The following is a 19784-nucleotide window of genomic DNA, read 5'->3' as shown; positions in this document are numbered from 1 at the left end:
CGGAGTGCTCTAGGAAAGCAGAAGCTCAAACGATGCTTGACTTCACCAAGTGTGACACCCTGAAGGGTACCACATGCCAACCTGGCATAAGGAGATAAAATTCAAGGCTGGCACATATATCAAACAACAAAAGTTCCTCATTAGGGAAAGTGTGGATCTTCCATGTAGTGCATCTGACTCATTCCTGGAAATGACCTCAAAAAAGAGTTCAGATGGAAGGGTCCTTTCAGCTAGTGTGTTACTCAGCAGACTGACTGTGAGATGTGTATTTGCCTGCTGCTTTGTAGCCGAGTCCAGAAGAGTCAGGGTACAGTCAGATGTAATGCAGAAAAACCTTCTATAACAAGGGGGAAACCAGAATTAGCTAAAGAAAGCAATGTGAAAAACAGGGGGAAAATCATAAATCAAGAAAACCAGATCAGGTTCTCACCCAATCTCCATCTCCAAGGAGGTGGAGGAAAACAAAAGGTATGAAAAAGTTACACAGTACTGTAAGAAAAAGAATCATCTTCAATTTATTTCTGAATTAAACTATTCTAAAATTTATTTTGTCACTGCATTGTACTGTAGGCTTACACAGAATCACGAAATAGTTCTCCTTTATATTAATCCCATTAGCAAATTATCATATTATCACGGTATTGGTCACAGTCTAAACATAGGCTTTTGATTTCCTTCCACTGTTAAGTTCCCTTTACCATGCAGGATCAAGTATCTTTTCTACAAAAGTTCATTTGAATTCAGGGGAAGATTCACATTCAAGCAGTTAAGTAACTTTCTAATCCATACTGTCCATCTAAGAGACAATATTTTTTCCACACCTGGAATGGTTTTTTGTAGCTTCTTGGTTGCATTCTGGACTTCAAACAAGTCACCTACCAAAAAGAATCTCTGAAAGGCCCAATCCATGAGGTGAGGTCAGTGCAAACGGTTCTTTAGAATTCCCTAAATTTTGGATTCAGCCTTAATGAATGATCTGATCTGACAAAGGAGCAGACTGAACATGACAAATTAGGTTAGAAAAATCTGAGAAAATAGATTTCAGCTGCATTGTTTAACTAGTTGTGTATTAACCGGCAGTTCTTAGAAGTGGATCACATACAAGTCTTTCAAAATGTTTTAGTTTTCTTTTTCATGTTACATATGAACAGTTTAAGAATGGAAATTTAATAAATTAATTACTGCAATTGAAGCAACTGTTTTGTTACAAAGAATGCAAAAATCTAGCCATGTATTCCTTTTCCTGCTTCCTTGGTGTTAATTTCTGCTTCAACAGTTGTTTTATGTTTATCAAGTCTTATTTAAATTATAATTATTATTTATAATTGTCTTCAAGGGAAGGAATGTCTATTTGTCTATTTTTATAAAATGCAATATAAGTTTATAGTAATTTTAAAATTCTTTCTTGTAATAATAACAAAAACATACATTACTCTCTGCCATTGATACAAAAACTGTGATGTTTCTATTTTGTTTAGCACAACAGTGGAGAGTGCAGGTTAAAACAGATGGAGATTCCCCAGAGCCCCAAGAGTGTAAAAGGACCCTTGTGATTTATGGCTCAAAGGGTAAAAGTCATGAGCTTCTGCTTTCTCCACAAACCCCAGGATATGTGTGCTTTCTACCCAGAGCAACAGATGAATTCATTGTAAGTCATAAAGTACTACATGTTGCTTATCATGACATTCCTGTCTAGCCAAATGAGATATATATATGTATATATATATATGAACTGTTGGTTTGGCTAGTACAAATGATGTATTTATTTACAAAGATGGAATGATGTAACTTTGCATCTTGGGTCATCTTCTGCTGGTAGTCCTGTTCTACTACAACCAGCTGCAGTGTTCTCTTCGAATTTTCAGTACCTTCAAGTGTACATATCACGGAGAAAAATCATGATGTAATTTATTTATTTGTAATTTAATCATGGTGTAATTTATTGCATGCATCAGCTCATCTTGCATTTTTTCTAATTCTCTAAAGATTCCTGAGTTGCAGTTTATACAAAAGGCAATATACAATTATTTGAGAATGCGGAAGGTGAAAGACTGGACAACATTCCCAGAGGACATAAGTGGGCTTTTCTTTCCTTTATTTCAGTCTCTGTAAAGTGGTCTCCACTCTCCCCCAAAATAGTTCTGCCTCTTAGGCCAGCAGGCAGAGATTTTCTGGATAATCATACATCACAGGAGAATGCATTCACGCATATCGAAGTGTGATGAACCCTGAAGCGATAGCATATACATGGCCAGTATTAAAATCAACCCTAACACAGTCCTGACTACCTGTACACCTGAAATGCATCCTGCTGCTTTGAATGGATTCATCTGAGGCATCTTTTTAATGTTCAAATTCGGTCCTGGCTTTCTAGGCTAAGTCACTGCAATTCTGTTGATTGGTATGAAGTGCATCTTCTAGCCAGTGAGATGAGAGAAATAGCTTGCAATTCAAGGCAGTTTTATAAAGCTCAGAAATACTTTTCAATGGCTGCAATAAACATTCTGAAAACAATGGCAAAACTATGTTTAGAAAATGTTGTCAAAGCTTCATCATAATGACACAATCCAGGCTGAATTTTTAATTTAAATAACAAGCTAAAGCAATTTAGGAACTTTACAGGGAGTAAATGAAAAGATAAATGGCACTTGTTAAAGACAAGAAAGCAGCTGCTTATCAGAAAACAGTCAGGAAACACACTGAGCAACAAAAGGAGCCTCCTAAGCCATGGGCATAAACTGAAGAGGTCAATAGAGGCAGAATCTATGTATGGAGCAACCCCACCAGCTGGCTGAATTTTGGCAAGCGTCATTCCATAAAGCAGACCTCTGCTACATCCAACTTGTTGGTGATTTCCCAAAAGGCGTGTATTCCTTGTTAAGATTGCCTAATTTCAATGACTGAGTATCATGCTAGGAGAAATTAGCATTGGTATTTGTCAGTCGTGGTTGTCCCTCATAGTCTACTATCTGAGGTACCGTATCCATCATGCTGGGATTCCACCCCAATGGCTCTCTAAATGCTTGTCTATACTATGGATTGGCGTTGGGTTAGTGCCTACATTTCCCCCTTAGCTATTTGTGTCCTTGTTTTTGTTGCTTTGTGTAAAGGAGTTAATACTATTTGAGCACTGTTTACCGTGCATGAAATCTTGTCTCTTCACCACATTGCTTACAGCATTTTACATTTTTTGGGCATTCTAAGGAAATCAGAGTAGTGGGTCTGATATAAAGGAGCATTTGGGGATTCACAGATACCTTCATAACTACCTTCATATCTTCTTTAGGTGCTTCATATAAAAAACCCAGGTTTTTTTCACTCTCTGTTTCTTTGTTCTTACTAAGGCTGTTCAAAAGAATGCAGAAGCTTTGCTCATGTTCTCCCACTGTAGCAGCAGGCTGGAGGCATGAACATGATATCACAAGGAGGACAAGCTGTGAATTCAGCTTTCCAACATGCAGGAGTAAATGAACTTTTAAACCCCTCAGGATCCTGCTCCTAGACAAATGTCCTTAGTAATATAGTGCAGTAAAAAGAACAACAGGTTATGTGCTATAAGGAGCTCATATTGTTTTGAAACAATAAGCTTAATTTTGATCTCAGAGATACATATATTGCACACCGAGGACAGGAAGGCACGGAAATTCCTGATTTTCCAGGTGCTCTCACACAAATATATGCACAGATGTGTATTGTGTTCAGAATGATTATTTGATCCAAAATATTTCTAACCGTCTCCTATGAAAGAACAGGTGTAGTTTAATTGCATGTCGCAAGCATAAAGAATAAATTTTTAAAAGAGATAAAAAAGCAGCATGCTATCAGGCACGGTTGTTGGGTTTCAGTGGTCTCAGGCATCTGTAGTGCAGTGGATGAGCTGCTTAAATAAGAATAAATTTAATTATAACACCTTAGTTCTAATAAATAAATTGAGCAATAGGTGAGTGTATCGATGTTAGTGAGTCTGCTGGGAGTTCTAGCATTGAAGATAGCATGGCAAGAAACCATGCCGTCTCCAATGAACAAACACACTGAAAAATAACTGGGAAAATGAAAGAAAACTGACAGTGCAGTAGTAGAATGTTTTTCCTTGATATTCTGGTGATGACAGAAAACAGTCGTTGATTTCATGTGGAATGAGTAAATTTGTAAAGTATATATAACTTTCTCCCAGTCATCAGTGTTTCTTGGTTACTTACCGAGTAAGCTTGTCAGAGCATCCTAGTGTATCGTGCACATTCTATTATCCAAAGAATCGTAAAATGCAAAGACATATCAACTGACAGATCATGGGATTGAAATCCCTGAAACTGCTTTCTAAAGCACTAGCGCAGGTAGTATGAAATGAGCAATAGGCCTCTGCAAGTAGGACTCTGTAAAAACACAACAAATACAGAATGTATTTTGTACTAAGGACTATGAGGGTGACAGAAAATTTTAAATCACATAATGCAATACTCCATGTATTTTCCCCGGTATGAGATGATGCTCCAAATAACAAGTAGCAGGATTTCTGGAGTTCCTGACAGAAAGTTGTTCAGTTGAATTTTAGAATTTTAGGATGCTTTGACCACATCCTTTTAACTAGAATCATTTTTGCACCTTTTTTTTTTCTTTTAACAGGAAAGTGATAAAAAGTTTAATTTGAATGTGAACCCAAACAGTAAATTTTACAAAGCTTTAATTACCTTTGGCATGATGTCTTTGGAGAAGCCCTGTATGAGTCAAAAAGGAAAAGATTTAAAATATTATTAAATTCTCTAATCACCTTTATCAGTTACCTGTCTCTGAGAAATTCCAAACCCCAGTGATTTTGCCAGAGCACCCTCTTCATTATAAGAGCTATGCTTTTTCAATCATGTAATTGAAAAAATATTGTGTTGTGTAGTATATGACAAATCACATCCAACTCAGCTCAGATTTCAAGTACTGAATATTACATGAAACTGTTCAGAACAAATAAATGTGGAAAAATTAATTAGGAAATTATAATCATGACTAAAAAACAGGGTAAAGTGTCCTCTTGCAATCATTCTGCAAACTTAAAATCAGGATATTCACTGGTTATATGCTTTGTGATGGATTATTTGTCTGTCTCTGCTTTGAAGTTCATGTTACATCAATTAATAGGCATCGATGGAGGGAAAAAACAATTATGGGATCAAAGATAGGATATCATATTCCAAAGGGAAACTGATCATATTAAATTGCTCAGAAAAGGATTACAAGAATGATGTAATGACAATGATCTGTTACAATGATGGAGCTGAACAGAAAGGCTAATAATGGCCAGAACAGAGGGGAAAAAAACCCAAAGCCATAAAAAGGGGGGAAGTATCTAATATACTCAACTAAAAATAATTGGTGTTGTTCAATTCCATGGATCACAGACAGTATGATTACTAGTGTTTGCTGGTTCAAAGGCAGTCATGGAATGCATTGAAATTGTGATTCTAGAAACAAAATAGAAAATAGTGGCTTTCAAATAGTCTGTCCTGTATTCTGAAATTATTTTCCTACATATCTCATCTGTGCATTTTCTACAAGGATTATAACACATGTCTTTATGACAATTTAGAAGCTCAGAGAATTGCAAATTTGGGTATCAGAAGACAAAGTAAATTGTGAGGTACAGCTTGCCCTGTCATATAAAAAGAACCAAGTTCTGTGGTGTTGCAACTCCAAACCAGAGGCCTTTATGGAATAAATTATGAACAGCATTTAGAGTAGCTGTGTGATACAGTCATTAGGTCCATCTACAGGAAAGAAAATCTGCAGGCAGTAATTTTACAAGTCAGTAGGCTGATTCTGAAAGAGAAGCAGCAATGACTTTGTTGCCTGTGTAGGAACTGTAGTTTAGATGAGTGAAGAACTTGTGCGCCCTCCTCTCACTGAACCCAAATAATTCCCCTTAAGTTTAATGAGAAGAATGCATGTTTTAGGAGAATTAGATCACAGTCCATCATAGCTAATGATATCCTTTGCAGCATACACAGCATACATGAAAACCTCTTGACATGAAATTCTGCCCTTTTCATGGCACAATGGTGGAGACCAAGTTAGGAATCTGTGAGGACATGATAGATCCAAGAGGCATAACCTCCCTCACATGTACATCGTAGTCTGGGACTATGTCTGTTGTCTGATGATGGCATACAGACAGGCAGAGCAGGCTAGGCTTGGAGAGAGGACAAGTCTGGTGCCCTCTTCGTCGGTGTAAAGCTACTGCTGTGTGTGGCCTTTGTGGGTACCCTGGAGTTACAGTTCAGGAGCTGAAAGATTCCCTGCGGCCTCGGGGCTGTTATATAGGCATTAGGAAAGATTTCTCCCCTGGTCCTCAAAGAACAATGCCTTGAATCTTGAAATTTTGTTGGATTGGCACAGCAACCACTTATAACACTTACCTTAAGAAATTCAGACTGGAAGGGATCTTTTAAGTCATTAAGTGTAATCCCTTCCTACCATAGGCCCCTTTTCCTAAGTTCTATATCCTAAACAGTTCAAGCTCCCGTAAAATGATTTTGTCGGGTTGCTTTATTTTCAATTAACTGTTCCTCTTCATACTCTGATGTTTTGCTATTTCTCATCTGCATAACAGTTGTTAATGAGGATGGCCAACTCTCTTCCAAAATGACAAAATCACACCTCTTATATGGTTCCTCCCAAATAAGAATAAGGTAGCTGATACTTCCCTACATGTATAGGTCCACTGTGCAAAGGCACATGAGCTAGCTTTAAGCAAGCTAGGTCAGCAGTGAAGGGTGGTCAAGTGCAGAACTCTGTGAGGAGCACAATAAATTAATCTATTAGGAGCTCTGTAGTCTTTTTTAGGAGCCAGTCTGCTGGTGATGCTGCTGGTCCCAGAGCATGATTGCGTAAGACTAACCTGAGTTTCTTACTGTGGTGCTACTGGGTGCACAAAAGATTTATTTTCTGGCAACGGTCACCAAAGCTTATGTTGTGACTGGTCTGCAAAAAAAAAAAGCAATGTGAGAGAAGAACAAGGCAACCGTCAATATTTTCTGGTTTGATCCTTCTTAAAAATATTTTTTAACCTTTTTAAAATAATAGTTCTGTCTTGTTTCACTCGAAAAATCACTTCCCATCTTGTCTTTCTTGCAGTTGCCCTGTCAAAGGCTGCAGCACTCCACTTCCTGGTGTTCAGATGACTTATTGTGCAGTGTTTAATGTCCTGCACATCATTAGCACTTGTTGTAGTTTAGTCACCCCAGATCCCACAGTCCTAGGTTAGACGGTGTAACCAGATCTCACAAAAGCCCACAATCAGCAACCAGATATTGAATTTCCCATATGCAGTATGGGAACAGGCCTATGTTATTCTACAGAGTTATTTCTGCAACATTCATGACTTACTTTTATGCAGAAATCTCTCTTCCCTTTTCTAAAGAATTGGTTATAAAGTAATTTCATGTTCAAAATCCAACCGCTTTGCAAATGAGAATTTAGTTAAAACTTTCTAGGCTCATGGTAATTATCATTAATTTTAAAACCTCACTCAACTGCTTGTATCAGAACCTTTAATTGTAAGTTAATGCTCCCCTTACCCATCAGGGTCAAAGCTTTACATGTTACCTTTTGTCTAAAAAGCTTAGATGCACAGCTGCTTCTAATTTTAACCTTGACTCACCCTAACAGTAGAGTATCATGCTCACATTACTAATAAGGGAGACAATTTCACCCATGCTCCTACCATGAAAAAGAGAAGGATTGGTTCCCTCATCACAGTTATCCCAGCCTTCAATTCAGCTTTTCCATTGGTTGACATTAAGTTCAAGAATTCTACACTGTTTGGGAAAATCTCTGTAGGTGAACCAGCCCTGACAGTACGCTCTTCCTCATGATATTTGTTGCAGGTTGAGACTGGAGATCTGGGAGATGTATACAAGATTCGGGTCAGCTGTGATGAAGTGCCAGGCTTTGAGGGTTGGCATTTGAAGTCTTTTCACTTAGAAGAACTACATACAAAACAAGAACTGAACTTTGACTGTAAGTGCTGGCTCTCTCTTAACAGAGGAGACAAGGAGCTGGTGAAAGAATTCCCAGCAGTCAATAAGGACCAGAAAACTTTACCAGGTAAAAACAGTGAGAAGATATAAACAAAGTGAACTAACCTCTTGAAAAGAAATCGATGCCACGGATATAATACAGCACTTTGTCTGAATTTGGTATCTTCAGTGGCTCTGTTGCAACTGTCTTTACATATGGACTGTGAAAATGCTGACCACTTAAGAAATTTTAATTTTCCGATTAAGTCACATATTTGGTTTCATAGTTGCTAAATCTTCTGCATGATTCTAAGTGGGCAAAACTAAATAGTATAACTATACTTCTTAAAGACAAGGCGCATTTTCAAAGCTATGGAAATTATTTGTAGTAGGCTTACTATAGAATTACTTAGCTTATAATAGGTTTAGTAGGCTTACTATTGAATACTTAGCTCATAATAGCTTCAGTTACTAACACAAGTATCAGAAGTAATCCTCATTGTACAAAAAGGTTTTTTGTTTTTCCCTAAGGACTGTTTTTTAACATGCTGAGAGTTTTAGAGTATATTTAGAGATGCACTTGGAATGTGAAAACCTATAGAAGTACTACATTTGTTCACAAAAGTTACAGTTACACATCAGATAAAAGTAATTAGAGATATGACTGCATTTCTAAACTGAAGTTCCAGAAGTTCTGCTCCCTGAATACCTCAAACCTATTCACGGCCTTAAAAGAAACTATAGCATTACATTAGTTAAATGCTAACTCAGCAGGACTGTACATAAAAATGACATTTGAAAAATTTTGGTCATTCTTTTTGTATGAGTATGAATACGTATGCAATATAATGATCTTTCCAAGATCGTTAGAAGAAAATCCAATCTGAGTGTGTAGAAATGCATTTATACAGGAGCACTATAGAGGCAAAAAGTGTATAGTTCCTGTCACGCACCTTAAAGTTGTAAGTGCATTTTGTAAATTTTTATACTTATGTCATGCATCCAGATACTGTGCTACATGTCTCTGCTATTCTAATTTGTATAAACTTTACGTAGAGCCTTTGACCTGTGAGCATTTTTATCTACTGCAAAGATAATCCAGTTCCTGACAGTCCCTGAACAAACTCAGATGAGTTCTTATTTTCCAGATCTTGCACAGTAAAATAGAATTGGGCAGAATTTGTCTAGATTTTAGTAGCTCTAAGCTGAATAAGTCTAAATTGTCCAAGTCAAATTTCCTTCAGATTTCTAAGGAAATTAACGGAAAGTCTTCACTGAGTTTAGCATAAAGAGATCAGATTCATAAAGAGTAACCTATTTCAATCACTGTGTAGCAGATTTTTTGGTAGCTGCAGAAATTAAAACAAGCAGTAGCCTCAATAAATGCTCTTTGTTGCTGTTTTCTTTTAAGTACATCTTGTACATAATCATCTGTATTTAAACTTTTTTTCTCCTTTTTGTACAGTCTATAAGTATGTTGTCTCTGTACACATTGGTGACCGCTGGGGAGCAGAAACTTTTGCAAATGTTTATATCACTCTCTATGGCAAAAGAGGGGACACAGGTGTGAGGAAACTTCATACATCTTTAGTAAAAGGAAGAAAATTTCACAGGAATAAGGTAATGGCACAAAAATGCCGCCTTACATGTGCAGGGGTTAGCACCGCATTAAATATTGCTTAATGCCTGCTCAGAATACATCTTGCTACAGATAGGCAAGAATTTGGCAACAGGCTTTATATTCCAGATATTTGCAGTAGACCGATGCCAATGTTATTTCCTTCCTCTACAAGAACATGATAATAAAGGCTCCACATGAGCATACAGAAAGCAGATTACTGTGGAGAACCTCTGTGATCATGCTTCTTACTTCTTCTGTGCCAAATATAGGACAGCACAGGTAGCAAAGAATTAATAATCAGTGATTCAAAATAAGTTACAGAAATTGCTGTGAGACTTTTACAATCAGTGATGTTTCTGTAACCACAATCCCGCATGAAATACTAACTCAATGTCTGGTCAGTAAGTTTAGACAAGAGACAATAATTCCACTTAGAGAAGAGAATGCACATAAAAACTGACGATTGTTAGAAAAAAAAAATCAGTATTTTTGTCGTATGAAAGTACTTCTACTATTAGTAGCAGCAAATCTACTTCTCCAATGTTTTTTACTTAAAAAGAAGCAGGGATAACACATAGGACTTTGGCAAGTGCTATATTTTTAGGGGTCGGTTTGCTAAGATCTTAAGTGCCCTGACATCTGGTTTAGTAAGTTCCTACTATTGAATTAATGTTTTATTGGGATGATGATGTTAATTCTAATCCTAGACACTGCTGTTTAAACTCCAGTTGTTCATAACTTTGTTGACCTTTGTCAGCTGCCATCAGGTCTAGGCTGGGCCATATACAGAACACCTGGCTTCCTTTCAAAACAAGCAAGAATTTAGTGGGACATACAAGTTCTTTCTTTGCATTTCACATTTGTCCTTAACTTGTTGTTTTTGTTGTCCCTATTCGCCTTCACTGATGCTTGTGTTTACTTCTCTTCTGTCTTACTCTGCCTTCTCTATTCTGCTTCCCTTCCCACCTCTTGTCTTTTGTTCAATTGTTTTCGCCTTCATCTTAACTTGCACCCTTCTGTTGCTTACTCTTTTCTCCATTTGCTGCTTCCACAATTATTTTCATTTTGCAAGAAAAAACAAAAGACAGGCTTTTCTGACTATCGGAGAAGAATTTATAAGCTATCACAGTGTGAACACATTCTTTTTAGATTTCTAACTTTTCTTTAGGACTATTAATCTAGGTTTGTATGATAAATTTTAGAAACTAGAAGTACCCTGAAAGATACAAATTTGATTAGAACCAAAATCTTGTCATAATGTTTGACTGTCAGAAGGTTGAGGTCTATGCATTTTAATGTAATGTGAAATGATAGATTAAATGATTCATATTGTCCAAAGACAAAATGAAGTTACAATGCATCCTTAATGATAAATGTGGGATTCAATGTTAGGTATAATCAGTGTGTGCTTTTTTAGATTCAGGGGGGAGATGTTATGTTAAATATTACAAAAAAGCAGACAAATTTTAAATCCTTAACTGAATCCTGGACTACATTTTCCCTGAAGTTCAAGAAAACCCTGGTCCTAACTCTGTTTCATTAAGTATTTCCCTTTTTTGCAGGTGGATTCATTTTTGGTCAAAGCTGTTTCTCTGAGTCATTTGCAAAAAGTGGTCATAGGACATGATGGAGAAGGCTATGGGGCTGGGATGTACCTCAAGATGGTAACAGTCAAGGAATCACAAGACTCAGACAAAGAATGGGTCTTCCCATTGTGGAACTGGCTTGATACTCATCTGGGATTATGTGAGACTGTGTGTGAGATTGTGACAGTTGGTAAGCTCTTTTGCAAAACTGGCCTGCCTGTTTTTATATGTATTATTTTAAAATTTTGCTATAGCTCTTTCAGATCTCTATAGTATCTTTCTTTTGTTGAAAATGTGAATTTTCAGTTTGATCTTACTATTATAGCAAAACCACACCTGGTAAGGTCAAAGTTAGTAAAATTCTATCTTATCTTGTCACTGTGTTGTGTATGGAACACTTGCCTTCCAAATTAAATATAGCATATTGCAGTGAAAGATTTAAAGCAGATGAGAGTTTGGGGTGTGTACCTCATGAGGATAAGTAGCTGAAGTTTTATGCACCACTTTTCAGGTAGCTTAGGATTTCATTTAAAATCCAGAGAAAAGTTACTTTAGTGAAATAAGCCTAGTCTTTACCTGTGGTATTATTCCACAGCACAAAGCAACAGTTCTGGTATGCTCGGTTTTTGCTCATTTCAAGCTTACTACACCACAATTTGTGCAAATCTAAACCTGGACGTATTTGGGAAAAGAACATTTGCAGCAGGACCTTTAGGCATTTAGAACTAGTAGAAAAAATTCCTTGCTTCAATCCTGTGAAAACAATTCCATGTAAAGTAAATGAGCTACAAAAGTTTGTCCAGAGGGAGTAAGACAGCTTAAAAACATAAGGTGCCCATCATAGATAAGGATGTAGTTGTGTAGTTTTTCTGAGTTGTAGAAAGTACATTTTACTGAGCTGTGCGTTTCTATTAAATCGTTTTCATTTCCCGTAGAATGGTTAAAACAGAATGAAAATGCAGGACAACAGCAATTAATGAAGAAAAAGAGAGGGAGATAGTAATATTGATCTTCTGAGGATCTGGCAAATATTTTTGTATGTTTATTACAGGATTACCTGTTGGTCTCGCACTATTACAGCACATATTATATTGCTAGGTATGATTTAGTTACAAGCAGAGTTCATTAGTGTTATTCATTTTGCATTAGGTGCCTACATGCTACAGATGGCTGGTGCTTCTAAATGATAAATTGGTTTTAGTAACATTGATTGCTTTTTTTAAAGAACAATTAATTAGACCTCTAAAAGGTGACTGAATGTTCTCTTAGCAATTACTTCCAAACATGACAAGGAAAAGATCTTGGCATCAAGAAAATACCTCTGAAACTAAATTTTAAACACAGAAGGAACATTAAGCTGTTAAATTCTTGGCAAAAAATATAATAAAGGTATTGATGTGTTATTCTTAGTAAACTGTTGCTATAGATACAATATAACCTGCAGATAGAGTTTGTGTACTGTAAAGGCTGCGGTCCTGCTATATTATACCATTCTCTCATGCTGTCATCTTTCCTCTTTCTCTTTGATAATTTTTGAAGGTAGAAGATTGACTTCTAGTCCTAAACTGCCTGAAATCGACATGAAGTTGTCAGGTGTCTGGATAATGGACATCACTGGATCTGACTTGAGCAATGAAGACCATCCAATATGCCTTTCTTTTATCTTCTACGGCAACCTGAGTCACAAAAAGTTGCCGCTTCAAGTTACAGGAAAAGCAATTCAGATCAAAGTACTTCAACCTTTCTCTATTGAAAGAAAAGCCTAAGAATCGTGTAGCTGATAACCCACTTAATTCTGAGATAAATTGTTTCTTTAAACGGCCAAATTGATTTTTAAGTCCTCTGTGTAGTTTGGCACAGGTCATCATTTTTGTTTCTAGGGAGTAACACTGTCACTTGAACAATGCTTTTCAAACGAGCAGGTTCTCCCAATGTCTCGTACTGAGAATGCTTAAGTGAGCGAATTGGTCCCTTGGTGCATATCACAGTATATACCACACTGCAGGTACTGATTTACAGGTTTGATTGATCTTACAAAAGTAAGTAATTTGTAAACGTGCAATATGCCATGGGATACTATAGAGCTTTTGGGGATGATGGTGGAGAAGGAAGAATCATAAATGAGATGAAACTTAAAGTTCATGTCTCTCATACCTGCCACCACGTTTCCTTGGGCTAACTGCCTTTTTTTGCATAGTTTCTCTCTTTTTTTTTTTTTTTTTTGCCTGTCATTATCATTTTTTTTCCTCTTGATCAGCTCCTTTTTACCCACAAGTTTTCTCCTTTATGCAGTTCTTCTGCCCTTCCACCATTTGTCTTCACTTCAGCCTATTACCCATTAACTGAAATATTAACAAGCGTCTGAGGTCCACTTCCATTGAATTGGAGCCTGCTTCTTTTCCCAATGCTCTTACTTCCCTCTTGTAGCTATAATTCCTTCCCAGTGCCAATGCTGTGTTACTTTTACACTTTTCTGGTTTTGCTCTCCATGAAAGACCAGTTCAGTAGCATTTGGAACTGACCTGAAGGTAAACACTGCAGACACATCCTCTGGCTCAGGAGATCCCTGAGCCACAAAGTGCTGGAAGCTAGGACAATATTTAGGGGAAGTGTGACTACTACTTGCCCCATTGTTGTAATGCTTGTTCCATCCTTCTGTTGTCCATTGTGGGTTTTGAGGAAGTGGCTAATGCCTGTGAGAAAACTGGAAGTTTTAACTTTGATTGGTTCCTCAGCCTTTGTTTTAACCTTGATTGGTTCATCCTGCGGCTGCAGAAACAAAATGTAAGGCAGGACTGAGGCAAGTGGGCAGACAGGGAAGTGGGAACATCACAAACCAGCTTTCTATCAGAGAATTATGTCCATGAAGCCACATCGTGAAAGATGTTTCTTCAGGATTGACTGCTGGAACTGTAGAAGCAGGTAGCAAGAGAAAAATCAGGAAAAAAAAAAAGCGCATGAAGAGAGCCCTGTCAAAAAGCTCAAAGAGCATGTGAAAATATGTGACTTTTCATTTGGGGTTCATCAGAAAGCAGTCTTAGAATTGTGAGTGAAGAATCTGTTTCCTGGTTCTTCTTTCTACTAGTCACATAAATTGAACTTAATGTTTGAGCTAAAGAAATAATTGGCTGGGTTTTGGTGTTCCTTTTTTCTTTGATGAAAGAGGAACTAAGCTGACGAGCCTAGGCCATAAACATGATACAAGTTATTTCCAAGAGCCTCTGGTAAATATAAAGAAATAGTATGAAACTGGAAGTGTCCTCTCAGAGGAAAGGCTGAAGTCAGGTCACATGCACTTCCAGTTGGCCAGTATTTGAAATGAAAGCGGAAGGGGAAAGAATATGAGAAGTAGAGAACAGAAAGAGGAAAAGACAGCTTCTGTTTTTCCCTTCTTTTTCCCTTACAGGGAAAAACAATTGGTTTAAAAAAAATATTACAGTTATCTAAGGCCTCCTCTACTTTAACTTACTCAGGCGATGGCCATAGAGATGTTGTACTATCCCCAGTATATCTAGGGGATTTTTTCTCAAGAATGAATCTAAGAAAAGGAAAATTCTAATGGACAGCTTCTATATGAAAACATGATTTAGGGTGAAGATGGGGGATCTCTTGGATGTTTCCTCAAAATTGAATTAATTCTCCTCCAAATTTATAGTTAATTGCACCATTTTTATACCACAAGTGACAAGAAATATTTCTAATAGTGTTCAAAATTTTTAGAATTGACTAAAGCTTCTGTGCCTGCAAATAGTCTACTGAATCAGTGTGATATGTATGAACACTGTGCCTTGTTCCGTGTACAAATTCCAGCAGTGACTGCCATCACTCATTCCCTGATATCAAAACTCAGGGATTCCATCTCCTCATTCACGTTAGTAAATCAATTTTGTATGGATTAGAAAGGGGAAAAATAGAAGCAGTTATAAATCTGCCCCCATTCTTTAACTACTGAAGTTTGTTCAACTGTTGCATACAACTGTCAACTACACTTGATCTGGCACAATTACAATGAGATCCATTTCATCTTCTCTATTTGCTCACATAGGATGAACTGGCAAATATTGGGTCAATATACAAAGTTCAGGTAACTGGCCCACATCGTGAGCTAGAACAGCCATGGCACTTAGATTTACTGCATATGAAGCACACAGGCACAAACGAAGAGATGTATTTAGCTTTTGACTGCTGGTTCAACCCTAATGAAGACAAATGTGTGGAACTGCCAGCTCTCTATGCAGATCAGGAGCCTTTGCCTGGTAAGCTAAGTCCTTTTTTGTTATTGGGGTCAGGATCCGTCACTGGAATACCAGTATATCTGTTCTGGGTCTAAAATACTGTGTGAGGATTCCGCAAGAATTTGATATTAAGGAATATGATGGTTTTGCACATGCATTTATCACAAAAGAAAGCTGAAAAAACAGAAATCGTTGCTATCAGGATTATGACAGATGCTGTAACTGCTACCACCAAACACAGGATTTGGCTTCTTTCATGTTAGATGATGTTCCAGTTTTAGCACTTGATTATTTATTATCTCTTTAAATTAATGCTACATCAGCTGAAGATGTATACAAAATATCATCTACTGTGTGATATTACCTAAATCTTTGATTCATAAAGAAATGTATGTGACCTAGAAACATAGTAATTTTTTTAAGAATGAAAGAATTGCAAAGACCCCCTACAAGACAGAAACAGAATTTTAAAAATGTGTTACAATTAGCAAGCAAAGAGATATCCAAGAATTTCAGTTGCACTAGTAATTTATTGATGCTGAGGAGAAATAGCACAGCAAGTAATATTCTACAAAAATGTATAGTAAGTTGCATGTTTCTCTGCTGTTAGTAACACGTGTGAATTGTATGATGCCAGAGAGATAATGAAGTGATTTCTCCCAACCCCCCAGGAATATGAAGAGAAACAACCAATTCCATACAGATAACTTGATCACTAGCTATTTAAGAACAGGCTTCCCATCTATCCAGCTCATTAGAATAAAAGAGGATTGATGGGGATAGTAAAGATCATATATTGAAGCTTTTAGTGACAGTTAAGAGGTTTATTGCTAGAGGCTATAGTACAAAGAGTGTTCTGCTTAAGCAGAAACTAATAGAAAAAGATGGAAGCAGCCCAGGAAAAGGAATAAAATATTCCATGTGAGCCTTTGCATGCTATTCTCTAAGGAGATTTTCCTAAATTTTTCATCCCATTTAAAGTTGAAACTTGAACAAACAGAACACTGAAGACCTTTTAAATCTCTGGTTTTGTGCGGGGTTGCATAATTTTAAGCAATTAGTAGCCCTGTATTCATTTAATGAAAAAATTGTTGTTTTAGGGTTTTGATCTGTCAGATTCAAAATAACATTGGATATTGGATGTAATATATGCAAGATGTACAATGCTGAATATAGTAAATCTAGAGCTTGTTAAAAAGCTCTATTGCCCCAATTTCTTTATCAATGACTGGGAAAAATTGCAAGTATTGGTAATTATTTTCAGAATTCAAAATTTCTAAATGCTTAACTACATATAAGAACTCCAGAAATTTGACCAAAAAGAATTCTAGAATGCACCCCTAAGAACTAAATGGAGGTACTGTCAGACAGCATTATCCTGATTTGTAAAGCAATTCAGTTTTGTGGTATATTAGAAAGTTAAGGTGTTTTTTCTTAGAAAATTTCTTGGGAAAAGATGTGCATGTACTCTCCCTCAAAAATTGTTCCATAGATGGGTAGTATCCACTAACCTAGGAAACTCCTTACAAACCATTTAGTGGAGTCCAGTGATCTATAACTGGAAGTGTTAATATCAGTCTCATTCTTTGTAGCCCCAATACTAATTCAGTCTAAAATTTCTGTCAGCTTCTTACTTGTATTCCAGTTTGATTACTAGAGAAAAAAAACATTCATTTTTATGTGATTGCTCTCATTAATTTTCTGAGAGAGACATCCATTTATGGAGATGTCTTTAATGAATGTCTTGATAGAATAATGACAAAAGAACAATTTTGAATTGTATCGATCAAGAAAACAACAGGTATATAGCTTTAAAGGAAGTAAAGTAAATGCTAAAAACTAAGCATCCAAATAAATAGTAACCTTTATCAGTAATTGTCAATTGCCTGGTTGTAAGGAAGGGCATACTGATATAATTACTTCTATTCTAAACTAAGTGATTCCATGAGATTTAGCAAAGCAAAAATATAAGTCTATGCTAATTTGCAATCTTCAGGAAAATTGCAATTCCTTTGTTAAAAGCAGTGGCCACTCCCAATTTTTCCCCGCATCTACAAACACACTTGTTTCATGTTTTTTCATTTCTTCTTGAGCTCTAATGTGTCCTCTGTCCATGTCTCATGCATATCCCACCTCATATGGTGGGGGTTGAGTATGATTTTTCATTGCCCAGTAAATCCCATCATATTAGCTATCATTATTATTCTTAATAATTAAAAGTAAGCAAATGAAAAAGAAAAAAAACAAACAAAATTTACACGTGAATCTCTGAAATTGCTTTTTCTTCTATCTGTAGAAATATTTTTTCTTAAAAGTGAGTGCCCAAGCCCACACTGTAGGTAACTCCCCAGATACACCAGATACAATGATGTTAAAAATACAAGGTCAAATGATTCTATTGCTTAATTTCGTTAGGTTCTGTGGGATTATCTCAGAGGTGAATTTGTATTCTGGATGCTAGCTAGTATCACAGAAGCAATTTTTTTTCATTTCTTTTTTTTAGCCTGTCCATCCTAGGGTTTGTGAGCACATTATTGTAGTCTACCTGTATTATGGGCCAAATTATTTGTCATGCACCATTTTGGACTTTGGACTAAAAGACATGGATTAATTTCTTTTATGAATTCTGTGATAATTCTATGCAAGACATTGATCCAGCAGTGTGCCCAGGTGGCCAAGAAGGCCAACAGCATTCTGGCTTGTATCAGGATTAGCGTGGCCAGCAGGAGCAGGGAAGTGATCGTGCCTCTGTACTCGGCTCTCGTGAGGCCTCACCTCGAGTGCTGTGTTCAGTTCTGGGCCCCTCTGTACAAGAGGGACACTGAAGTGCTGGAGCATGTCCAGAGGAGAGCTACCAGGCTGGTGAGGGGTCTGGAGACCAGGTCATATGAGGAGAGGCTGAGGGAGCTGGGCATGTTTAGCTTGGAGAAGAGGAGGCTGAGGGGAGACCTCATTGCCCTCTACAACTACCTGAGAGGAGGTTGGAGAGAGGCGGGTGTTGGCCTCTTCTCCCAGGTGAATAATGACAGGAGCAGAGGAAATGGTCTGAAGTTGCGGCAGGGGAGGTTTAGATTAGATATTAGGAAGAATTACTTTACTGAAAGAGTGGTCAGGTACTGGAACAGCCTGCCCAGGGAGGTGGTTGAATCACCATCCCTAGAGGTATTAAAGGAACGTCTAGATGTGGCACTTCAGGGCATGCTCTAGTGGCAGAGATTGTAGGTTGTTTGGTTGGTTTTTGGTTTTGTTTTGGTTTGGTTTGATTTTTGTGTGTGTGTGTATGGTTGGACTCAATGATCTCAAAGGTCCTTTCCAACCATGAAGATTCTATGATTGATGTGCATATTAACACACTGGGGCGAAGTCAGTGCACACAATAACAATTAACATTTTGGAAATGCTTGCTATTAGACTGCACATTCTTTGACGATTTCTAGATAATGTCTTGATGATTTTTACAATGCCACTATTTGTGACTGCAGTTGAAGGCGTGCACCAGGAGTCATACAGCAATAGGAGCTATTTGAAGCTAGAGTAAGAACTTTGCAACATGTAGCTCTCAAAATAACTACTGAAGAAAATTGTTACCTTCTCTTTACCAAAGGATTTTTAAGACCATTTGTGAACTGGCCTCTTTTGGCTGACATTAGGCTCCTGTGACGCAAATGAAGTGGTTTTTGTCTGGAGTCTACTGACATCCTGTTCCTCCTCACTTCCCCAGTAAAGTCCGATAACATAAGAATTTGAGGGGTTTAAGTGCTTAACATCTGTGGTAAGAAACATCTGTATTAACAAACATTTATTAAAAATCACCCAACTTCATGTTTTTTGTAATTAATAGATAAAGCATAACATTTCCACTGCTTTGTTAATCACAATAGATCGTTATTATGTAGTAGTGTACCATGATGTGTTCGAGCACAGAGGGCTAATGGAGTCTTTTGACTCGTTGGGCTTATTAGGTCAAGCATGGCACCAAACTAGCATGAACCAGACTGGCTCAGGCCTAGAGATGGTGAAGCGAGTCATGGTGTTCTGCCTGCATTTACTGATTCAAATTCCTCCTCTCTCAGGCATCTTTCTACTACACTCCGTTGCGTAGGTTAGATGAACCCTGTACTTCTGACTAGATTAATAAGATCAGATATTCAACAGGCATAAAATGATTTGCTCTACTGTCTTGAGCGTATTAGCTGTGTGGCTGAATCAATTGAGGATCTTGTCCCAAACCTTTAATTTCACAGAAAGGGTGATTTTAATGTTTTGAGACTTCTTATGTGATAAATTAGGCATCAAATTTAGTTTTACACATTTTTTTTGCCACAGAACCAAACGA

General features: G+C 37.2%; 1 protein-coding gene across 1 annotated transcript in view; it reads left to right on the top strand.

Annotated features, from left to right (window-relative positions):
• LOC128905784 (lipoxygenase homology domain-containing protein 1-like) overlaps positions 1 to 19784 on the top strand; it is a 141885-nt gene that overhangs the window by 59870 nt on the left and 62231 nt on the right. Inside the window, exons 17-22 of the mRNA XM_054192289.1 lie at positions 1479 to 1648; positions 7875 to 8094; positions 9472 to 9626; positions 11190 to 11403; positions 12753 to 12943; positions 15259 to 15469. Of these exons, the coding sequence (XP_054048264.1) occupies positions 1479 to 1648; positions 7875 to 8094; positions 9472 to 9626; positions 11190 to 11403; positions 12753 to 12943; positions 15259 to 15469 (1161 nt within the window). The remainder of the gene's footprint in view (positions 1 to 1478; positions 1649 to 7874; positions 8095 to 9471; positions 9627 to 11189; positions 11404 to 12752; positions 12944 to 15258; positions 15470 to 19784) is intronic.

The sequence above is a fragment of the Rissa tridactyla genome, chromosome 2 (genome assembly GCF_028500815.1).
Source record: "Rissa tridactyla isolate bRisTri1 chromosome 2, bRisTri1.patW.cur.20221130, whole genome shotgun sequence".
NCBI classification, from domain to species: Eukaryota; Metazoa; Chordata; class Aves; order Charadriiformes; family Laridae; genus Rissa; species Rissa tridactyla.
This window is presented reverse-complemented; position numbering and strand designations above follow the sequence as displayed.